The sequence below is a fragment of the Artibeus jamaicensis genome, unplaced genomic scaffold, assembly GCF_021234435.1.
Source record: "Artibeus jamaicensis isolate MK-2021 breed Jamaican fruit bat unplaced genomic scaffold, CSHL_Jam_final scaffold_2172, whole genome shotgun sequence".
In the NCBI taxonomy this organism is placed as follows: domain Eukaryota; kingdom Metazoa; phylum Chordata; class Mammalia; order Chiroptera; family Phyllostomidae; genus Artibeus; species Artibeus jamaicensis.
Genome location: NW_026522031.1, coordinates 1,583,358 through 1,606,383, shown reverse-complemented (window position 1 = coordinate 1,606,383; position 23,026 = coordinate 1,583,358). Strand labels below are relative to the sequence as shown.

Below are 23,026 nucleotides of genomic sequence, written 5' to 3'. Positions count from 1 at the left end.
TCCTTCTTTTCAAAAGTTCCATTTGGTCTTAAAAATGAAAGGCACAGGAAAAACTTTGTCTAGGCTATGTATTTTTGTTTAGGGCATCTATTGATGTAACTTTTAAGCCCAATAATGAGACTGTAATTTTTCTCTGCAGGTGGTGACAAAGTGATAGATGTCATTGATGTGGCAAGGCAGGCAGACAGCAAAATGACCCTTCACAATTATGTTAAATACTTCATGAATCCCAACAGACCAAAAGTGTTGAATGTGATCAGCCTTGAATTTTCAGATACAAAGTGAGTAGTTCCGAACATTTTGGGTTAGTCTTCTGAGTGTTAGCTAAACGTACTTAAATGATAAATATTTCTTACTTCAGTAAGAAACATAATTGTGACTTTTTAAATGGCCCAGTGATAGCAACATTGTAAATTTTGTTTTGGCATGCTCAGAGAGTATTTAGAAATACAGTGAGTTTTAAAGTATTGTTGTTAACCTTGAGTTTTGTTTAATTTCTTGGTCTGGGTTGAGATGGAAGATGCCATTATGAGAATTTTTAATATGCATGACGTGGGCGTGTCTGTGTGTGTGTATTTGTTTTTTAAAGGATGTCTGAATTGGTGGAGGTCCCCGACATAGCCAGAAAACTTTCCTGGGTGGAAAACTATTGGCCAGATGACTCAGTCTTCCCCAAGCCGTTTGTTCAGAAATACTGCTTAATGGGAGTGCAAGACAGCTACACAGATTTCCACATCGACTTTGGTGGAACTTCGGTTTGGTACCATGTCCTCTGGGTAAGACGTGGGTATTTCTTTGTTCTCCTGTTGACAAAAACAGGTAGTCCTATATTTGTAGGGGTGCATTCATGCAAATGACATTTGCAAAGAGGGAAGCTTTTGTACTTTTTAAGTAGGACCTATCATGTTTCTGGTAAGCATTATGATTTTTTAATCTTAAGTAACAGAGGAGCTGAGCTGTTCTTAATTTATATTTAGATCCCTCTTTTCTTTCTTTATAAGCTGGTCTCTTGTAGCCTTTTGTCCTTCCCCCCCATTCAGTTATCACTTAATCCCTGAATCAGTACCGGAGAAAGAGTGAAATTACAGTAATAATCATTGCTTCTGACCCTAAGATTAGGCTAGGACAGCTAGTTGGATAGCTTATCAGTCAGGAAGGTCTGTAAAAATACTAATTCTTCTTGGCAGCTTATATTCACCTTGCTTTGTCTAGAACTGTGCTATTCAAGCAGTAGCCACTTAGCCACGTGTGGCTAAATTTTAAGTAATTAAAATTAAATATAATTTAAAATTCAGTTCCTCATTTGCACTAACCACATTCCAAGTGCCCAGTACCCACATGCGGCCTCTGACTGCTGTGTTGGATGGCACAGATATAAAGCATTTCCATCGTCCCAGGGCATCCCATGGGCACTGCTGATCTGGAGCCAAGTCCTCGTCTGTATTAAATGCCTGTTCGTCAGCAGTGCTCTGTACTGTCCTGTGTCCTCCAGCTCCTGTTTCTTTTCTCCACCAGAGAGCCAAGGATAAGTTCATTAAAGGAAGTTGATTTGCAGGTCTTAAAAAGTAATCATCATAGTGTAGCTCTTAGGAGAAAGGGCAACCTTTGCCGAGATGACTCTGTAACCTGGGGCCTATTAGCATGTATTTACTCTAGACCTTGAAAGTGAGATCAGTGGGGTGTTTGTGATTGTCCCCTCTTCTCTCTTGTAACTATTTCTGCAATGCTACTTGATTGACACCTCACTGTATCTGGGAAGGGGAGCCTTTGCTCCTGTGTAGAAAGATGCTTCTCCATAAGGGCACTAGCTATTGATTAGGTATGTGAAATATGCCTTTTTGAGCCTAAAAAATGTGGTAACTATCTTATTTAGGTCATTTTATTGGGAAAGTGCATCAATGTAGGCCATCCTAAGAATGGCTTTTTCTTTTCAAAAACAGTGTGATTACTTTCTTTTAGGGCGAGAAGATTTTTTATTTGATAAAGCCGACAGATGAAAACTTGGCACTCTACGAGTCTTGGAGCTCATCTGTGACCCAGAGCGAGGTGTTCTTTGGAGATAAGGTGGATAAGTGCTACAAATGCGTGGTAAAGCAGGGCCACACCTTATTCGTCCCCACAGGTAAGGCTTAGTCGAGCCCCCGCTGCCCTTGAGCCTCAGTCACACGGGGTCAGCTTTTAATCAGAAACTGAGGCTTTAATGTGTTTGGAGGGTAGCTTTGCACAGCCTGAGATCACGGGCTTTTAGCTTCTTTGTCCCTTAGAGGCTTTCCTTATAGTTAGGGTGTGTCTTCTTTCACTGTTTTATGTCATTTGCCTTCATTTTGATTTTTGTTCAGATAAAGTTTCACATACTATAATATTCACTCTTTTAAGGTGTACAGATCTACAGTTTTTAGTAGATTAGTAGGGTGGTGTAACCTTACCACCATCTAATTCCGATTTCATCGCCTTAAAAAGAAGCCCCGTGTCAGTTGGCAGTCCCGTCTCCATCCCTGCCTTTGAGCCCCTGCCAGCTGCTACTGTGCTTCCAGTCTCCGTGACTTTCCCACTCTGGACATTTCGTGTGTATGGGGGGGGCGGTGTGTGGAATATGTGGCCTTTTTAATGCAGCCTGCAGCCAAAGTCAACATTATGTTTACTAGGCTCCTCCATATCTGTACTTCTTTGCTTTTTATGGTTGATTAACATTTCATCGTACAGATACACCACGTTTCACTTATCCGTTCATTAGTTGACGGGCATTTGGGTTGCTTCCATCTTTTGATTACTCTTTGAACATGTGTGTAAAAGTTCTTGTGTGAAAGCATTTCATTTTCCTTGGTTATATACCTGGTGTGGAATTGTTGGACCGTACGGTTGAATTGACATTTCTTTTGAGGAACTTCCAAACTGTTCTCCAGACAGCCACGGCCTTTTACACTCCCGCCGGCAATGTACGGCATGTTCTGTTTCTCTGTATCCTCCCAACACTGTAATTACCTTTTTTATTTTTGCCATTTAGTGGTATCTCACTGTGGTTCTGCTTTGCACTTCCTTAGTGACTAATGATGCTAAACATTTTCCTTATGCTTATTGGCCATTTCAGTATCTCTTTGGAGAGAGGTCTGTTGAAATCCTTTGCCTATTTTTAAGTTGGGTTATGTGTCTTTTAGTTGTTGACTTGTAACCATTCTTTATATACTCTGTATAGTAGGCCCTATCAGACACATGTATTATTTGCAAATATTTTCTCACATCCTGTGGGTTGTCTTACTACTTTCTTGATAATGTCCTTTGCACAAAATCTAAAAATTTTGATGAAGTTCCCTTTTACTTTTGCTTGCCGTGAAAGGCCAAGCCAGCAGCAAGAATCTGGGCTATTGTCCTGTGCCAGAGAGGAGTATGTTTTGAGGGACCTGAGGAAGTATAGGTGTCAGGTGTGTCACTCACAGGCGTGATGGGACGCAGGGCTCTCCAGGCGGGGGGGTGTGGGGACCGTTAGTCTGGTTTGGGTGACTGGAGGCTGCAGAGTTCGCAGGGATTCATTCCCACAGGCCCTGCTTTCTTGCTGTGCCTCTGGTGCATATAATAATAAATAAGTATGTTTTAAATAAATGCCTGGAACCACCAGAATTCATTAATGTAGTTAAGTATCAGTATTTTCGTTGTGAATGGACTAAGCTCTTTCCTTAAATCTTCTTCCCAGTGTTTCCTTTTATAACAAATAATTAGTTATGCCCTCTTCAGAGTCTTAAATTCATGTTTATTGATGTTATAACTTCCAACACGAATAATTTAAAAAATGTATAATGACCTAACTAGCATATAAAGAAGAGATTAAAAAGTAATTTATAATAAGACACTATTTCAAAATGTGTCTGCTCAGGCACAGTTGCCTTAGGTGACAAAGTGAAACAGAGGGATAAGCCAGAAAACCAATACAGGTATTTGATTGGCAACTCAGATTCTGTAGCGTTGGTGTCGATTAGTAGTTCTCAAACTTCCTAGAGCATCACAGTTCCCTGGAGGGCGTATTAAAACACGGATTGCTGGTTCTCATTCCCAGCAATTACAATTCAGTGGGTCTGGGGTGAGGCCTGAGAATTTGCATTCTAACAACTTCCTGACCAATGCTGCTGCTGCCGCTGGTCTGGAGACTTGGAGGACCACCACTGTGGGCATTGCAGTTTTTCCCCAAGGTAGTTGGCCACTGATAAAGTCCCACACAATCTAAAGTACAGTTTCCTTCAGTTGACAGAGTGGTTGTATTCCTGGAAAATTATGCCAAAATCATGCAAAAATTACTCTACTTGCATATATAATGAAGTTATAGTTTCTAGGCTCATACACTTCTTGGCAGATTTTGTATTAAATGAATGCCCTGCAGAAATTTGTAAGTCCTCAGTCAGGCAGGGCAATTTCTTACTGTGTGGCACTGTTCTGCATTTTGACCTCCTGGCTCCCACTCATGAAACGGCAGTGATGCCCCCTGGTCATTGTGACAATTGAAAGAAGCCCCCTAAAGTTTCCCAGTACAGGCAGTACGGCCTCTGTGAGAACCACTGATCTATAGGGGTTGTAGCCGACAGACTTCTCGTTGGTGTTTCAGGGTCAAGCTCAAGGCTTTGTGCCTTTGGGCACACAAATGGGCACAGCTTGAAAGGCAGTCTTTTGATATTGTGTCATGGCGCAGAGAGGGATGAAATGGTCGTACAATATGAAGAAATGGGATCTTTTTTAACAGCTAATTTTTACATTCAAATGTATTTGTTTATATTTATGCGTACATGAAATCTGTGTTTAGTCTGGGGACATTTCTTTCAAAAGCTAGACATCATCTCTTAGAAATGTTTTTCACTTTGAAAATATTTTTATGGGAAAATAAGACATCATTTTGATTGCCAGCCTCTGCATATATAGAAACCAAATCCTCCATAATGAGCTTTGGGAGGTTCCCGTTCCCCTTGTTCGGGACGGGCGTGCGGTTGAGTCCCAGGGTCCTGCTCTGCTTGGTCCCATTCATTCCAGGGACCAGAAGAGCGAAGCGTTCAGCCAGTCTCAGTGTTCCATTCACCTCATGGAATGGGCGTGCCTCATTCTAACCAGATTTGACTTGATTCGCAGTGAAAACCTTTAATATAAAGTTGGATTTTTAAAAAATTAAAAAACTGAAACAGCCACACCCCAGCTTTGCAGAAACCTTCCCTATCTTGTACTGTGATTTTAGGCCAATATGTTGGTTTCCTCGGAGTCAGCATAGAACTGGTGTATGATAAGCCTTCAATAAATATTTGAATGAATGAATTCATAGATTTTATAGACATTAACTTTCCTGCCACTGAAGTGTGGAATAAACCATGTTGATATTTTTGAGTTCCTTACTTCACAGGTAGAGAAACATTTGTCTGGTTTAAATACCGAGAAGTCACTGATTTGTGTACTTTTACCCCCCTCAGGGTGGATTCATGCTGTGCTCACCTCTCAGGACTGTATGGCTTTTGGGGGGAACTTCCTGCACAACCTGAACATCGGCATGCAGCTCAGGTCAGTGTCGTCAGTGCTTAGAGCGTCTTTTGTCCTTCCTTAGTTAGGACATTGTTTCAAAGTTTCGGAAAACTAAAGTCGACAACATATTTTGATTGACATCTCATGGAGATAGGCCCTGAGAAATTATAAGAATGGGAACTTTTAACAAAAGTAGTGTTTTAAAATTTTGACAGGAAGACACCTTGACGCATTTCAAATATGAAATTAAAAAAAATAATACTGTTTGCAGTTTGAGGCTAAATGTCTCCCCAGATTTCAAAGCTTTATAAAAGTATACGGGCTCCCCTTTGGTGGTTTTTACAGTGGGGGAAGTGAGAGCAGTCCAGCCAGACTCAGTGTGACCTGCGGTGCTGGGCACAATCCAGCTGCCCTGGGTCAGGATGGCGGTCCGACCACCCTCTTTAATTTTACTGTGGAGAAAGAGTTAACAGCTGTTTCCCTTTCTGTGTGAGAATTTGACCTTCGGGTGACTCTGTGCCCCTGGTAGGCCTGCTGTGGTACAGTGACTCCTGGTGGATAAGCCATGTGGGGACGGGGAGAACCCGAAGTACTCGGTAGGGAGCCGTGCACTGTAGTAGGGCTTTCCTGAGTGTGGGGACTCTTGTAGCTTGGCTTGCCGGTGGAGAACTCTGGATGCGATGTGTCTGTAGAGTTATTACAAGAAGCTTTAAGCCAGGCGAGCTCCCACACTGCTCAGTGTGAATCTTGCTTCTTTGTACCTGAGCTGTCCCCAGAGGAAGGGTGGCCCTGGCGTGTGGGCTGCTGCGAGGACTCCCACAGGTGGCGAACACTGTGGCAGCCGCGGTTCCTGTCTCCTCCCCGTGACCAGTGCCGCGTGTGGTTTTGAGCTCGAATGCTTAGTGGAGACCAAGGAAAACCTGAGTGGGCGTTGCAGTGCTGTCCGGCACATGGAATTGACTTGTAAACATGTTGTCTTGTTTTTCATAGCAGAACCCTTGTGAGACTCCTTCCATTAAAGACTAGAACAAAAATCCCAACGTGTGATCTTTTTGAAGCCAGTGTAATTCTTCAGTATACTGTCAAATTTGTTAAGGGCAGACCTGGGTAGTCTCATCTAATGTCATAGTCTCATCTAAATGTCATAGTAAGAAATATACGGCACTTGATTGGTCTTACACGTTGCCTGCTTATTTTATTTTCCTGAAGTTGGTGGCCTTCATTTAACTTTGAAATGCTAATATTAATGTTAAATCTCTTCAAATTGTATTTTATAGGTGTTATGAGATGGAAAAAAGGCTAAAAACACCAGATCTTTTCAAATTCCCTTTCTTTGAAGCCATATGTTGGTTTGTAGCCAAAAACTTGCTGGAAACCTTGAAAGGTAATCAATAATCTGTCCATTTTATTGTGTGATGTGATGCATGGTGTTTGTAAACTCACTAAAAGCCACTGATAGAGTTGCTGTTGCCTCTGTTTTACCTGTTTATGGATTGATTTGAGGGGAGAGAAATATCGACTTGTTGTGCCATTTAGTTACGCATTCATTGGTTGCTTCTTGTGTGTGCTCTGACTGGGGATCGAACCCACAACCTTGGTGTGTCAGGATGATGCTCTAACCAGCTGAGCTACTCATCTAGGTCTATTTTGCTTTTTTAAGTGCATGATTTCCTCTGGTAAGAACCTTTTTAGCGGATTAGAGTCTCTAATCCACAAACTTAAAAAGCAGATCCACGAGGAGCTGGATCAGAACAGGTAATGTTGAAAAACGTTCGTCTCACCTGGCACTCCAGGGGCTTGCACACACTGTCAGGCACGCAAAAGTGCCTCATGTGCAGAAGGGCGGCTCAAGCCAAGAGACTGTTACGTAATGTGCGTTCCCAAATCACTCTCTTAGAATCAAGGACACAGTTTTCATGTCCTGAGAGAGCCAGGCGGTGCCTGTGCCGTTACTGCAGTGCCACTATGCCGGCCAGCAAGAGGCGCCTGTTAGCACAGACCAGCTGCATACTAGCTCCGTGTCTGTGGGTGAGGAACAGTGTTTGTCTGGGCATTTGTTACCCCTTTATTTAAACCTGAAAGCTACCTTTTCTGTGTAGAAGTTCAGGTTTCATATTGCACCTTTGGGTTAGTAACCTTTGAGCAGTTAAGTTGGAAACTGAGTATCACTTCTTTTATCCTTTTTTGTTGTTGTTTTGGCTTCTCATGCCTTCATGCCCATGAGAACACAGTTTATCTGGTTTTGTGTTGTCTGCCTTGTCCAGTCCATTTGCAAATAGTGCTGCTATTATAATTAACTCCCAGGAGAAACAGATATAAACAGGTTAAACATAAAGTCTATTCCAGACATTTATTTCTTTTTCCATGTGAAAGGTGCACAAGAAGCCCTGGCCAGTGTGGCTCAGATGGTTGGGTGTCATCCCACAAAGCTGAATGTCACTGGTTTGATACCTGGTCAGAGCACAAGCTTGGGTGGTGGGATTGGTCCACAGTGGGGGGCACTTACGACCGATGCTTCTCTTTCCCTCTTTCTCATTCCCTGCCCCTCTCTCTAAAAATAAATGAATAAAGTCTTTTTTAAAGTTATATTTTATTGATTATGCTATTACAGTTGCCCCAATTTTACCTCTTTGCCCTCTTCCACCCAGCATTCCCCACTCCCTCAATAAGTGAAGGAAATCTTTTAAAAAGTTGTACAAAGAAGAAAAGGTAAAATGAAAAGAAACAACCAATAACTACTTCCCCGAATGCTATGCACAGAATTAAATGATAAAACTTACAGTTCCTTTGCTCATAAAAGGGGGGCTTGCTCTGTTGGGGGAAAGAGTAGTAACCGCATCCCACACCTGCGCCGCAGCGCAGTGGGAGGCGCCTTGTCGGCCGTGCGGGTGTGCGCGGTGGAGATGGGAGCCGTGGAGGGGAGGAGCTGTGCTGTCCGCACGGGGCTGTGTCCGCTCCAGAAACGTGTCCTTACCCCCAGTCCCTGACTCATTCAGTGTTTTCAGGAAGGTCACGGCGGACCATAGAGTTGCCATCTGTAGTTTCCAGGAAGATTCTGGACTTTAAAATGCACAGTCTCCTGTCCGACTGGAAGCCCAGAGAAATAGGAACACTTTTAAATACTTACAAAAACACCTATAAGTGTTCTTGTTTCCTAGAAATGAAACCCCTCCAGGTTAGAGATAGGTGATTCAGTACTCTAAGTTCGGGGCACTTTTACCATCTTTTCTCAACAACACACACACACACACACACACACAGACACCCCTGGGGCGAGGCTTTCCCCTGATGTCTGAGAGGGGCTCATCAATTTAGAACAAATTAAGAATTTATCTGAAAGACAAAACCTTGCTGTTCTTCTTGCAGCCACAAGCAGCAGATTGCTTAGTCCTAGAGTGATTTAGCCTTTGTGTTAGGCCACTGAGAGTTCAGAACCATTGAGGTCTGATTGAAAACAACCTTATACATTAAAGTAAAAAAAAAAAGATTACTGTAAAGGATATTAGCAGGTTGGCTTTAAAGTGTTTTTAGTTTCCTCAGCCAGATCAGTGCAGGATACCTGGCAACACTCGTGTGTCAGTCCAGTCCCACTGAGGACAGAGCCGAAGGGCCGCCACACCAGGGCCGTCGTCCCAGGCATGCGTCCTGGAGTCAGGAGAGGTGGTCTCGTGTTCTGTTGTCCTTTCATCCCCCACCTTTCAGCTTCTCCTTGTGGCCTGTTATTTGCCATCTCTCAGGCCATTACAGGCTTACCTGATAGATTAAATGAGGGCGGCTTGCATGAAATTCTTAACCGAATGTAGTGTCAGTGATAGTAAAACAGTGAGGCAGCCTGGGCTTTGTGTAGGTCGAGTAGCCACAGGGCAAAAGTGAAATCTTTCACTTTTGCTCCAGCTGGCCTGAGTTGGAGACCACCTCTACTGTATTTTAAATGAGTGTTAATTAATTTGGAAAGAGGCATTTGTGGGGGGCGGTGTGTATTTACCTTTACGATAGTGACATCCTGTGTGCCCGCAGTCAGTTGCATAGATCACACGTGCACACGCACGCACTCCTGTTCAGTTTAAAGAATTACAAGCTGTTCACTCAGAACACTCTGCCCCAGGGGGGCAGGAGCAGCCTCGCTGGTGCCCTAGTCACGCGTCCTATTTTTCCACGGCACCTCCTCCTTCCCTTCGAGGGAGAACCCCTCTTCGGTGTCCGTGATAATCCTCCTCTTCTGGTTTGCCACCCACGTCACAAATTGAAATGGTGCAGTTTGTCCATTTGTGGACGTCGTGTGAGGGGCTTCCTGCTGCCGTCGTCTTGTGACCTCTCACTTGGCGTCACGTTTGGGGGCTCTCTTTTAACTTGAGCATTGAGTGCGATCACATATAATGTAATTTGGGGATTTTTTTTCTTTCTGGCCTTTTCAGTCATTTATTCACTTCTTTCCCTTTCTGCTGATCTGAAAGTGATGCAGTTTTGTATGTGGTGGTTCTCAAAATCTAAAGTTAACGCCTTTATCTTCGAAACACTTAACTCCTTTCCGCACCTCTTCCTTGCCCACAGAACTGAGAGAAGACGGTTTCCAGCCTCAAACTTACCTAGTACAGGGCGTGAAAGCACTGCATACTGCTTTAAAGTTATGGATGAAAAAAGAAGTAAGTAGTTTGCTTTGGTGAAATAATTGTTATTTTTTGTATGACAAGATCAGGAAAACAAATGTTCAAGCTATGCGGCATGGGGAGCTGCAGTAGAGGGAATAGAAATCATGCTTTAAATGCAACATGCAATTTATTATGCAGTATATACAAATGTACTGGTTTATGTTTCTATGATGATGAAGTGCCTCAGTATTTCTTTAAGCTGGAAAAGAAAGTAATTCAAGTGTATCCAGGATATTGACTAGGAAATGAACATGTTGCTGTAGAATAACTGAGCTCTCACAGGGGCTAACTACTGTGCTTAGTCTTTACATCCACCACTACGTTCATCCTCACAGCACCATTACGAGGTCTGGGTGCTACCGTCATCCCCACTTCACAGGTGGGAGGCCGCCGGGGTTCGAGGAGTGTGAACCCTTTCCCAGGGTACCTGGCAGAGCCAGGACTCACGTGGAGGTCTCTGCGGTTGCAGCGCCTGTGCTCTTACCCCTCTGCTAGACTTGTGTAAAGGTGAAAAAAAGGAGGTCGGGGTTCAAGCAGAAGCTTTCCGTTTTCACTGAAATGGGGTCTGTTTGCATTTGAGTCCCCCTCCTCCAGGAGGTCATCCCAGATCTCCATTCGGAAGTAGTGTGGCCTGCCTCTGTGCTTCCGCTGCACATTTCTCGGGCCAGTGGACGAGGATTATTTCAGCGCCTGTGTTGCTACTTACAAATCCTTGTGTATTATGAATGAAGTGTTAGCATTATGAATTAAATGTTAGTCCTAATTGGTTACTTTACTAACTATAGTAGCACTGCTTTGAGGTCTAGAGTACTATTCGATGTAAAGCAAAATTCACTGTGTGACAAGTTCATCTTGAACTCAATCCGAGAGGATTTTATAAGTTAATGAGGATCTCCTTAGAAGGTATCACATGAGCTATGTGTCCTCTGAGACTTGGCTTATTAGTATTTAGCTATGTCTGTAAAATCTGGAGAACCGCAAAATTGGTTTAATAAATTAGTTTTTTACATATTAAGTGTAAGTAACTTTGGTTATTTTTGTCTTTGTTAATCCACATACAGCTTGTATCCGAACATGCCTTTGAAATTCCAGACAACGTTAGACCTGGACATCTCATTAAAGAACTTTCTAAAGTAATTCGAGCAATAGAGGTAAGAGTAGAAACTATTATCTAAATTCTTGGTTACTATATGCTTTGAGAAGCAGATAGATCTACCACCACACTACAAACATCTGAAAGCTCTTATGCACTTAAAGAAAAAAAGAACAAAAACCAGAATGACCTAAGTCTTAGAAACAATCTCGGGTTCCAAGGTTCTTAAAGTCCCAGAGAGAAATTTAGAGGGTTGTATCATAATGAAGTAATAAGGAAGTGAACTTACCAGGTTACTCCAAAAATTAAAAATACAGAATAAACAAACCTTCCAGATCAAGTTTATTTCATTTATGCAGAGATGAATATGTGCTTTTTAGTAATTAGAAAAAGAGAGGAAATGCAAGGTGAGCGGAGCCAGGTGAAGCTGGGTTGGAAAGAGGGAAGATACTGGTGGAGGGCAAGGAGAACTCCTCAACTGAAAGTATTGCACCAAGTTCGTTGGGCAAATGCCCTTTGATAAAAGCCCACAGAATTTTAAATTACGTGTTTTAATTTATCAATTAGGAGCTATTTTAGGTATTAAAGAAAGCATGTTTTAATTAAAGTAATCATTCAAGAAGGTGGTTCTATTAGTGTCTAGCTTGAAATGAAAGGAAATTAAGTGGAGGGATGGAGGCTAACTGGTAATTTAACAACTCAGATTAGGTCTGTTTTGGGGACTGGCAAGTGGAATGCACCTAATAACTACTAAAGTGCTGGGTTTAACATCCTTGGATAGAATAGTATACGTTGTTCTCAGTATGTTCACATGTAGTAAAAAATTGTTTTTAATTGTAAAGAGTGATAGTAATTGCATATAGATTTTCAATCAAAAGACACATATATAATCTTACGTATCTAAATGTATAGATATATAAGTCTCATATAACAACCCAGACTAAGAAGAAACTCAGTGAGAAAGTTGTGGGTTTGTATGAAAAACTGTAAATCTTTACTATGGGAAGTAAAAATATTTGGATAAGTGGGAGGGTCATTTCTGAAATATGTCAACTTCAAATTCATATTATAAATTTTAAATGGTGAAATGTACCTGAAAGAATAAATGGACAAAAATAGTCCACACAGTATTTTGTTTTAATCAAAGGGTAGTCAGTACAGGAGGCAGCAAATGGCCAGTAGAAAAATGTGCAAAGAAAACATACAGGTATTTCACTAAAGAAAAATAAAAATTGGCTAATCCAATAAAAATAGTCTCAATATGTGAAAAAGTATTCAGCCACATTTTGTCAAATAATTTATGATTTCATATGATCATTTATCAAATTGGCAAAAATAAAATTTCCTGTTCTCTCCCTGATGGTAGGAATAGATTAGTTTATGCTTTCTAAGTGGCATATACCTCGACTTAACAGCTTCGCATTAATTAAATAAATAAAGAGTATTCCAGTTAAACTTGGTAAATTAAACATGAATGCTTACCACTGTTAACTCTTGGTACCAAAATGATGCAGTAAAAGAATTAAAAAAGACATCTTCATCCTGGCTGGTGTGGCTCAGTGGATTGAGCATGGGCCTGTGAACCAGAGAGTTCGATTCCCAGTCAGGGCACACGCCTGGGTTGCCGACCAGGTCCCCAGTAGGGGGCACTCAAGAGTTAATCATCATGTTTCTCTTCCTCTCTTTCTCCCTCCCTTCCTCTCTCTCTAAAAATAAATAAATAAAACCTTAAAAAAAAAAAAAGACATCTGCAAAGACAAAGAGTATAATAAAGATGAATATTCCAACTAGATTTTGGGAGCTGGAAAAGAAATGTACACGTGGTAACTGATTTAGCAAACCAGAGAGCTGAAACCTGTGTGGGCAGTTGGGGAAGACCAGGAATAGGTCTTAATTTGTACAGAATCTTCAAAAAAAATCTACCAGAGTTTTTTCGAAGGACCCTCTGAATATGAGAGTGGAGGTAGCACTGAGACAGGATTGATTGAAGATCTATTTAAGAAATGAATTGATTTCCCAGTTCCTGCCTTAACACATGCAGAAAACTAGGGGTTTAATTTTTTGAGAGGTCGAACTTGAGATCGTGGACATGGGAACGCTGAGCCCAGTGAGGGAGATGGGTATCATGCTGAAAAGGATTAAGTGATCGTGTACATAGCGGATGCTGCTGCTTCTGCTTGGCTTCTGAAACACCGGCGGTCTGGCCAAGGAGTAGACCCACTGATACCGACCACTGGTGAAGCCGCCGGTTAACAAAGCCCCACTCGGAGTTCCCAGTTGGCTTCTTCTCTTTTACACACAGTGAAACGTGCAGATCGTAAGGACAGTCTGAGAGTTGACCGAGGTATGCACCCGTATAACCAATATTCCAATTGGCATATAAATCAGTTCTCTTCCCCTAGAAGTCCATTCTTGCCTCCTTCTAGTTAGTCTTCCTGACCTCTGTCGTTGTCTTCAGAGATTAGTTTTGCTTGTTCTTGAATTTCGGATAAAGGTAATCATACAGTTTGTACTGTTTTGGCGTCTGGCTTCTTCCGCTCACATTAGGCTTTTGAGAACCATCCATGTTGCTGTGTGTGTCAGCTCTGTTTCAGTGCCGAGTGGTACACCGAGTGGTGCACCATTGAGTGAGCATGCCACCGTTTGCCTTCCATTCTTTTGCTGATGGCTACGTGGGTTATATGCACGAACATTCTTATATGTCTTTTGTGTTAAATGTATGTTTTCATTTTTCTTGGATAAATACTTAAGAATAGACTTGTTGAGCCATAGGGTAAGTGAATTTTGTGAAAATCTGCCAGATTTCCAAAATGGTCACACCATTTCATACTTCCATATGTAACGTGTAGGCAATTCTAGTTATTTTGTATTCTCATCAGTATCTGGTGTTTTCAGTCTTTTTGATTTTTGCTATTCTAGAGAGTATGAAATACTATTTTATTATGGTGTTAACTTGCATTTTCCTAAAGATTAATGACAGGTATATTTTCATGTCTGTGGCATTTTATATCTTCTCTTAAATATTAAGAGAAGTAAATATTATGTAGACATTATGTTGTAGCTCTTTGAAGTTTTTGTTTAAAAAAGTTTTTTGTTTAAAAAGTTCTTTGTTTAAAAGTCGTTTTATTAAGTTGTAGAGTTCATTATAGTGTATATTTTGAACACAAGCTCTTCGTCGTTTGGCATGCATTCATTCATATGTACATATAAAAGCTAATGTCTACCCACAGCCTGTGGTGTATCCTTTCATTACATTAATGGTGTCTTTTCATGAGCAGAAACCTTTAATTTTAAAGAAATTTAGTTTATCAATTATTTTTCTTTTGTAGTTAGTGTTAGTTTGTGTACTCTCTAAGAAATCTTTGTCTACCCCTAGGTCATGAAAAGTACTTTCTATTTTTTTTCCTAAAAAGCTTCCTACATCTAGGTAGATGGCCACTCTTGAATTTTAGTGTATAGCATAAAATAAGTCAAGACATTTCCCTGCATATGTTTACTTAGCTTTATTAGCACCACTGGTTGAAACCATTAGCTCTTTAATAATACTTCCTTTTTTAAATGCATAGAGAGCTAAGAAGAGTTTTGAAGACAAAGACAAACATACAGCAGAAAAGATATATTCAGAGGAAACAATCAATAAATAAGTCTTTAGCCCAAAACTCAAATATAATTGCTAGTCTCAGGAGAAAAATGAGCCCGTACTGCTTCTGTGAGAAAGGGACAGGAGGCTGTCACCAGGGAACATTCAGAGAGGAAGGAAAAGAGGTTCTTGAGTAAATTAATAGAAAAAATTTAGTAGAATGGTTGGAAGATAAAGTTGGGAAAATCTCCTATAAAATTTTCTTTAAAAGACCCAAATAGGACAGAAAAATTAGAAGGTCGTTGTATAAAGTCATCACCAAAATAATAGGCGCTCCAGAGAGACAGATCAGAGAAATGAGAAGATGACCAAAGGAACCATCAAAGTTGTAGAATTCAAGGGCACAGCTTCCCAGAATGATAGCCCTGCAAAGTGCCCCATGCAGTGGGTTGAAAAGACCTAAGCCAAGGCACATCACGGTCAGATTTCAGAATACATATAACAAAAAGCACACCCGAAAAAGTATTAGGGAAAGTAGTATGGGTCATATAGAAAGAATTAGGAATGAGAATGGTATTAAATTTCTCAACAATAACATGGCAAACCAGAAGACAATGGAGCAAAGCCCTTAACGTTCTGGGGCTTGGGGGTGCCAACATACACATCTGTATTCAGCTGAGCTATAAATCAAATATGGTAAAATAAAGATGTCAGAGAGGTAAGATCTCAAAAAATGTACCTCCCATGTTGCCCTTTATCAGGAAGCTAAGAGTGTGTGCTGTTCCCCCCGCCCAAAAAGGGAGTAAACAAAAAAAAAGAAGGATCTCTGGAATTCATTCTTCCCACAAGTGCCAAGTACCTGCTGTGTGCTTTGTGCCATCAGGGTGGGCACAGAGCCATGAGCAAAGCAAAGCCCTGCCCATGGAGGTTACTAGTGGGAGGCTGGCCATAAACGGCCATAAATACTTTAGTATAGTAGGAATTGACAAGTGCTATGAAAAAAAATAGAGGGGAGAAAGGATAGGAAGTGCCGGCCAGGGCTGGTGGTAGGGGTGCAGTGTGACGTGGTGGAAGGGGAGCAGGTGACGTGTGCAGGCCCAGAGAGCTGCTAAGTCCGCGACAGATCAGGAAGTTGAAAGGCCTGTATTTGTTGTTTACCTGAAATCCAGACAGAACGGCATGTCTTATACTTTATCTGGCTGTCCTATCCATGAGAGATGTCTCCAAAGAAAAAGAGAAACTTGGGTTTGAGTGTCTGCATTTTTCTAGTGGAGAATTTGGGGATTAATTAGTGATAAGTAGATAGAAAGCAGGCTGATAGAAAGTGGGGCAGTTGTAAATTAAAAAAAAAAAAACCCAAACAGTGTAAAGGAAAGGAAATGTAACAATAACATGTTACACGGCACCGGGTTGCAGATAATGTTTATTTACTGAGTTCAAAGGAAGGGGAAGTGTGCGTACACTGGGGAGAGGTTTGCCAGAACTGAGGCCTTGCTTTGTGTAGTAGGGATGCAGTAGTCTAGCCAGAGGTAAAAAAGCAAGAAATGCCAGTATATCCATGTTATTTAGAAATTTGGAGGCAAATGACTGAAAGAAAAAACCTAACAAGAGCAGCTACAGGAGTTGCAAGTGCTGGGCATAAACCCAAAAGAATTGAAAGCAGGGACTCAAATGGATGTTGCATATGCATGTTCGGAACAGCATCAGTCACAGCAGCCAAATGGTAGGAGTAGCCGGGTATCTGTTACGGCAGCAAAACGTGGCATATCCATGGGACGGAATATTATTGAGCCTCATAAAATAAGAAGTTCTGACGCATGCTACAACATGGATGTACCTTGAAGACAGTATGTTCAATGCAATAAGATAGTCCCAAAGGGACAAGCATTGTACAGTTCCACTTACGTGAGGTTCCAAAGGTAGTTAAATTCACAGAAGCAGAAAATAGAATGGTGGTTGCCAGGGCCTGGGGGTAAGGTGGAATGGGGCATTACTGTCCAGTGGGTACAGAGCATAAGTTTGGGAAAATGTTCAAGTTCTGGAGATGGATGGCGGTGGTTGGACAACCATGTGAAATGTACTTAATGCCACTGAATTCTATGCATAAAAATGGCTCAAATGGTGAATTATGTATCTTATCAGATATGTGGAACAAAATAATGTATATGTTATTACAGCTTGGAAGTGGTTGCTGCCAGAGAATGGGACCTGGGATGGGGAGAGTAGGTTGCTACTTTTCATGATGTGTTTACAAAAATTTAACTTTTCACAACTACATAGGTGTGTGTTTTGCTTTAAAAAGCAGTCATTGATTTCTGCAGCTTTGCATGAGACAGAGTATACATCACAGGGAAGAGCTGGAAGCAGCCTAACTAACTACCAGTCACTCCTAGGCCAACAAATCGTGCTATTGGTGTGCGCTGGAGCACTGCACAGCCTTTGAATGATCAAGGCAGCATCTTCACAGTGTGTTAGTACGTGGGCGGGGTGCTGGAAAGGAAGTAAAGGTGTCAGTAAAGCCGTCAATTTATGATGTCTTTTTTTATGTAATTGAACATTTTTTGTTTTCTGAAGTATTTTTATGGCTGATTACCTAGTCAGGCATGTGTGTAGCCCTGTTATAAAAATACTCTGAATTTAATTTTTAAAGGAGGAAAATGGCAAACCAGTTAAATCTCAGGGAATTCCTACTGTGTGTCCAGTTTCACGATCCTCAAATGAAGCAACTTCCCCATACCATTCCCGACGGAAGATGAGGAAGCTTCGAGATCATGCTGTCCGAACCCCTTCTAACTTAGACATCCTGGAGCTCCACACCAGGGAGGTCCTCAGGAGACTGGAGATGTGTCCGTGGGAAGAGGCAAGTACTGTGTCTCGTGATTACAGAGAGACGTGGTGGTTCCTTCATGTACTTTAAAAAGAGAACAGCCTGTCCATTCCTGTTATCGAACCTTCCCTTCGCATTGTAGGGTCAGCAGAGCTCGTGCCAGTGTCAGGGACAGTGCTGCAGCTTCCTGGGCGTCAAAGCGGGAGTAGGGTGACCAGGTCTCCCTCGTTTGCCGACATGTTGATCGAGCATTCCCCAAGGCCGTGTGCTCGCACAGGCTCTAGAGAAGATCCCGGAGTGAGCGGCGCTTAAGTCCCTGCCCTCCTGCAGCTTCCATCCTGGTGCAGGTTGGAGGGATGAGAGACGGGGACATATGTTAAAATAATACAGTTTCTGGTAATAGGTGTAATGAAGCCAAAACAATAGAGCAAGAGAATACAGGGGCGGCTGGCTGCTTTAACTCAGGTGGTCCGAGAGCCTCTCAGGCGGTGGCGTCTGAACTGACACTCACTGAATGGGAAGAAGTTGGATGGATACACAGATTTGGGGAACAGTATTGCCAGCAGAGGGAAGAACAGGTGCCAAAAGCCTGTCCCTGACCCAACAGCACCAACATAGATGACTGTTAGAATAAACCCATTAAAGTTTAAGAAATGCTGGCCTGATAGACAAGGGGAGGGTGGGGGGACGGTCATCTAACCAATACACGGCCTTGTGAAACATGGTAATGAGTTCGCAGTGAGATCTGTATCATCCATAATGTTACATCTTAAGTAGAGGATAAGCAATCGTTTAAAATGAACAAAACAGCGGTATCTCCAAACTACAGTTTTTTAAAAGCTGTATAGAAAAATTGAACTTTCTTGAGTATTTTAAATGATATATAACTTCATTTATACTGTTTTAAGATTTTATTGTTGTTCTAAACCCCCTTAACCTGTAGCCATCTGAGAGAAGAGTTAGCATGTTATGAAAGGTTCTATTTATTATTAAAGAAAAAAAAATCACCACAAAAGGAAGCATTCTTTATGTATTAAAAACCAGCTACCGTGTGCCTTTCTGTCACCTGGTGGCCTTTGTTCCTAGTGAGAGCAGTGTGGTGACCTGTAAGTTGCTGCCAGTGCCTGGTGGGAAGAGCAGGGATGAGGTCAGAGACAGGGTAACTGGGAAGGACACAGCTGCCCCTTTCTGCAGCAGTGGAGTGTCTTTGAATTCACTTTATGCAAGTTTTATATCCCGCTTTCAGAATACGGTTACTGTTAATGGCTCTAAGCGAGATAAGCCACTTTGCTACTTTGGTTTTAGAAACGGTTTGGTTTTAGCAGCACATCGCTGCCCCGGGGGCTGTCTGGCCCAGTTTGGGGTTCAGGGCCAAGGGTGGGGCCATGGCACACTGTGGGCCTTTAGTCAAGCAGGTGTGCCTGAGGGCGGAGATTAAGTTCTGTTTTTACATCTTAAGGACATCTTGAGCTCTAAACTGAATGGGAAATTCAACAAACATCTCCAGCCATCTTCTACGGTGCCAGAGTGGAGAGCAAAAGACAACGACCTACGGCTGCTGCTTACAAATGGAAGGATAATTAAGTATGTGAACCAGATCAAAGTATCCAGCCTATCAGCTTTTGGGGGGTGTGGGGCTCCCCCTGTTTACTGAATGTCCAGTCCGGGTGGTTTCGCAGCGCACTGAAGTGTGGGGAAGGTGACTCAGCCCTCCACGCTCTCGTAAATGAAGCGGGTGAAGGGTGCTGTTTGGCCACCCGGTCACACTGTTTTCTGACTGTATTTTCTCTATATATACAGAGATGAAAGACAACTCTTCGCAGATCAGAGTCTCTATACAGTAGATAGTGAAAACGAAGAGGATAAGAGAAGGACAAAAAAGGCAAAAATGAAGATAGAAGAGAGTTCAGGAACAGAGGCCGTGGAGAATGAAGACTCTCAGAAACCACTTAACAGTACGTTTGTTTTGGTGGTCACTGTAAAGATGTGTTGATTGCTGATGTGCTGCTATGTGAAGTAACTTGCTGATTTTAAAGTTCTTACATTTGTACTAGGATTGAAGGTTTTGTTTCTGATACTCTCTTGAGGAATCTGCCATATTTCTGAGTAGTTTCTCCTTTGGGGAATACTGACCGTGAGTGCCCAGGGAGCTGTACAGCCCAGGGACGGCTTTCTTAATGATGAGGGCGTGTGCGAGTGAGTGAGTGACACCTCGTCTGGTGACCGTGTTTACAAGAGTCACGTGAAAGCTCTTGCATGTTGTGGGCCTCTGCTCCAAATAATAAAGCAGTTGCAAGTTGAATGGGATTCCACTAATAATTTCAGCTAATATTTACATGGTTTTCCGTGTATAGGAGACCTGTATAATTAATTGGCGGACCTGAAGCTATTAGTAATCCACGTGCCGTTTTCCTTCGTTACCTGTTCACAAGAGGACCTCCACTTGGTTATTCATTGGTTATCAAACAGTAATACCCCCTCCTCCGGGGGAGCTGCAGTTTTAGGAAGTAGTTAAATATTGTGGTATTCAACAGGTGAATGTTCCAGATAATTGGCATTATTTCATCTGTGTTGAATACCTTAATTCCTGCAAATTTCAGATGAGTGTGCTATTGCTGTAGTTGGTAACTCTGCCTTTGCCCATGTGCTGGGGCAGGGTGGCCAGTCGGTGGCTGCTGTGTGGTATGGTCCCTGCAAGAAAGAGGCGGCGGTAAGGCCCGGCGTGAAAGCTTGTTGAATTCACTGTCTACGTGAATGCTTTGTAGGTTTAGGACGGTTGTCTTTTGTTATCTGTTGGAAGCAAAAGGGAAGTCGAAAAGCTTTTTATGGCTTATTTTAGTGTTGAAGGCTTTATTTTCTGGAAAGAAGTATTTTTAAAATTTCCAAATGAGAAATTTATAATCATGTTCAATAAATTCCAGAAATGTTTTTAGAATACACTTTGATCTGTATCTTGGTCAACCGAGGAGGAAGTCCTCGAGAAGAAAGAATGAGGAAGATGAGAGAGAAAGGCAGACAGAGCAGGAGAGATGAAGACGTCAGGGAGCCGGACGGACTTTACACAGCACCCTGCTCACGGCCTTCTCTTCCTCCTCAGGGTTTTATACAAGCGTGAAGTCAGAACTCAGGAACCGATCATCGGAGTATTCTGACATTTCTGATTCAGAAGACTCTGGACCTGACTGCACTGCACTGGTATGCCCGCAGGCCCGGCACCTGGGTGTCATTTCACGTAAAAGGGAGCACCCGCGTCCCTTCACCTGTCTCTCTGACCTTTGCAGCACAGGGTCTCTCCTTGTAGTGCTAGTCACACACGCACGCACACACACGCACACACACATACACCTTGTGACTGTTGACATTTGGTAAATGTAGCTTTGTCTGATCTGTTTCTCATAGGCTATATTTCATTTTCCCTTAAAGGAAACCTGTACTATGTGTTTTTTTATTGGGAATTACGTTATTGTAGTTACTAGAGATTTTCACTTTTTCGTAAGAAATACAGAAATAATTCCTTGATAGTTAAGATTCCAGCTTTCCTGTCCTGGCTGGTAGCTCAGTTGGCTGCAGCAATTGTTCTGTACAACAGAAGGCTGTGCACTCGATTGCCGGTCGGGGCACATGCCTAGGATGCGGGTTCGGTCCCCAGTCGAGGCAGGTGTATGTGGGAGGCACCCGATGGGTGTTTCTCTCTCACGTCAGTATTTCTCTCGCTCTCTCATCCTCTCTGTAGAATCAGTAAAACATGTCCTTGGGTGAAGATTTAAAAAAAAAAATCGTAACTTTCCTTGGAGAACGTATTTTTTTGTTACTTTGTACAGACTTGGTTAGATTTCTTATATAACTCTGCTTTCATTGAATTTACCTCAGAAAAGCAATTTCACCACTGAAGAGTCTGAAAGTTCAGGTGATGAAAAGAAACAGAAACCATCATCCGACTTTAAGGAGGAGTCTAATGTGATGAGGAGCTTCCTTCGAAAGAGCCAGAAGCCATCAAGAAGTGAAACTCCGGTTAAAAGGTGGGTCCGCTCACGGTGGTGTCCTCATGGCGTCGTGATCTAAAGGAGACGAACACGTGTTTTCTTTCGGTTTGACGTTCTGCCAGCGAGTCATCAGACTGAACGGGCTCTTGTGTTTTCGGTTTCCTGCTGTGTAGGGAATGCGCCACCTCGACGAGCGCGGAGGAGGAGGCTGTTCAGGGCACGCTGTCCGCGGCAGGGCTGCACTACTCCGCGTGTTTACAAGGGCGGGTGCAAAGCGCAGGCTGGGACCGAGAAAGGAGCTCTGCCCAGGATCCCGGCAGCTGCCACCGCGGTCACCACGAGGTTAGGCAGCTGTACCGCTGCGATAAACCATCGGGAAGTGGTAAGGAGCAAACTCAGTCTCTTAACAGAGTGACCCTTGACCCCCAGTTGAATGGCTCTGTAATGCCAGTTGAGGTTTGAGATTATAAGGAGGAACTGTTTATTGCACGTTTTTAGTTGGAAATGGTGCTAAACATGTTGGCCCCAAAATATATAACATTGACAAAGTATATAAGATGCAACTATAAGAACTCAAAATGTAAATGAACTGGAATTGAGATTCAAGTTCACCAGCACGATTTTATCATTGCTGTTGATGACAGCGGTCTCCCCTTTCACCCCTTTCATTGGGTGGTCTGAGTGCAAGGACTGCTTGGTGCTTTAAGCCGTCTGCTAGGCCTGAAGTCACCCTTTGTTTCCTTTGTGGGAGGAGAAGCACTTTCAAGCTTCCTGATGGAGGATACTGTCTTTCCTGCTTGAAGAGGACTGTTAGGGAAGAGCGAAGGCTCAGTGGCAAGCAACATCAGTGATGCCACAGCGAGTTTTCCTCTCTGGCCCTGGGGGGAAATTTTGTGTCCCCGAACGGCTGAGGGGGATTGTGAGAAGCTGGTGTTAGGTTCAGACCAAATACCAGAATGAACAGCGGTTGTGTTCGTTGTCACGCAGTGAAGTGTCCCCTGTGTACCAGGGGTTTGACATCCGTCTCACTGAATTCTTGAAATGTATTTTGCTGTAGGTAATATAATTTTACAGGTAAAGGAAGTAAGGCTTAGTAAAGTGAATTTAATTTCCCCATACTTACATGATTAGTATTCACTGGTGTTGGAATTTGACCCCAGGACTCTGCTTATTATGTAAGAGAAAACTGAGGTTTGGAGAGATTAAATAACTCGCCTGAAGGTGCATTGGTAAGGGAAGAACTCAGATGCAAATTTGGGCTTACATGTCTTTCCACTCTACCATTCAGTCTCCCTATAATCTGTCTGGTCCCTTGAAAAGAGGCCTTCTGTGAAAATACTGCAAAATTCAGACAAACATATGCCTTTATTCTCTATGGGAAAATATATCATTTTTACAGAGTGTGTA

General features: G+C 42.5%; 1 protein-coding gene across 1 annotated transcript in view; it reads left to right on the top strand.

Moving 5' to 3' along the window:
- The window catches only part of KDM7A (lysine demethylase 7A), a 74,503-nt gene that overhangs the window by 41,108 nt on the left and 10,369 nt on the right, over window positions 1-23,026 (top strand). Inside the window, exons 5-17 of the mRNA XM_037138777.2 lie at window positions 140-281; window positions 590-776; window positions 1,960-2,122; window positions 5,439-5,526; window positions 6,765-6,871; window positions 10,039-10,130; window positions 11,198-11,287; window positions 17,460-17,669; window positions 19,096-19,220; window positions 19,437-19,591; window positions 20,734-20,831; window positions 21,507-21,655; window positions 21,793-22,001. Coding sequence (XP_036994672.2) covers window positions 140-281; window positions 590-776; window positions 1,960-2,122; window positions 5,439-5,526; window positions 6,765-6,871; window positions 10,039-10,130; window positions 11,198-11,287; window positions 17,460-17,669; window positions 19,096-19,220; window positions 19,437-19,591; window positions 20,734-20,831; window positions 21,507-21,655; window positions 21,793-22,001 — 1,815 coding nt within the window. The remainder of the gene's footprint in view (window positions 1-139; window positions 282-589; window positions 777-1,959; window positions 2,123-5,438; window positions 5,527-6,764; window positions 6,872-10,038; window positions 10,131-11,197; window positions 11,288-17,459; window positions 17,670-19,095; window positions 19,221-19,436; window positions 19,592-20,733; window positions 20,832-21,506; window positions 21,656-21,792; window positions 22,002-23,026) is intronic.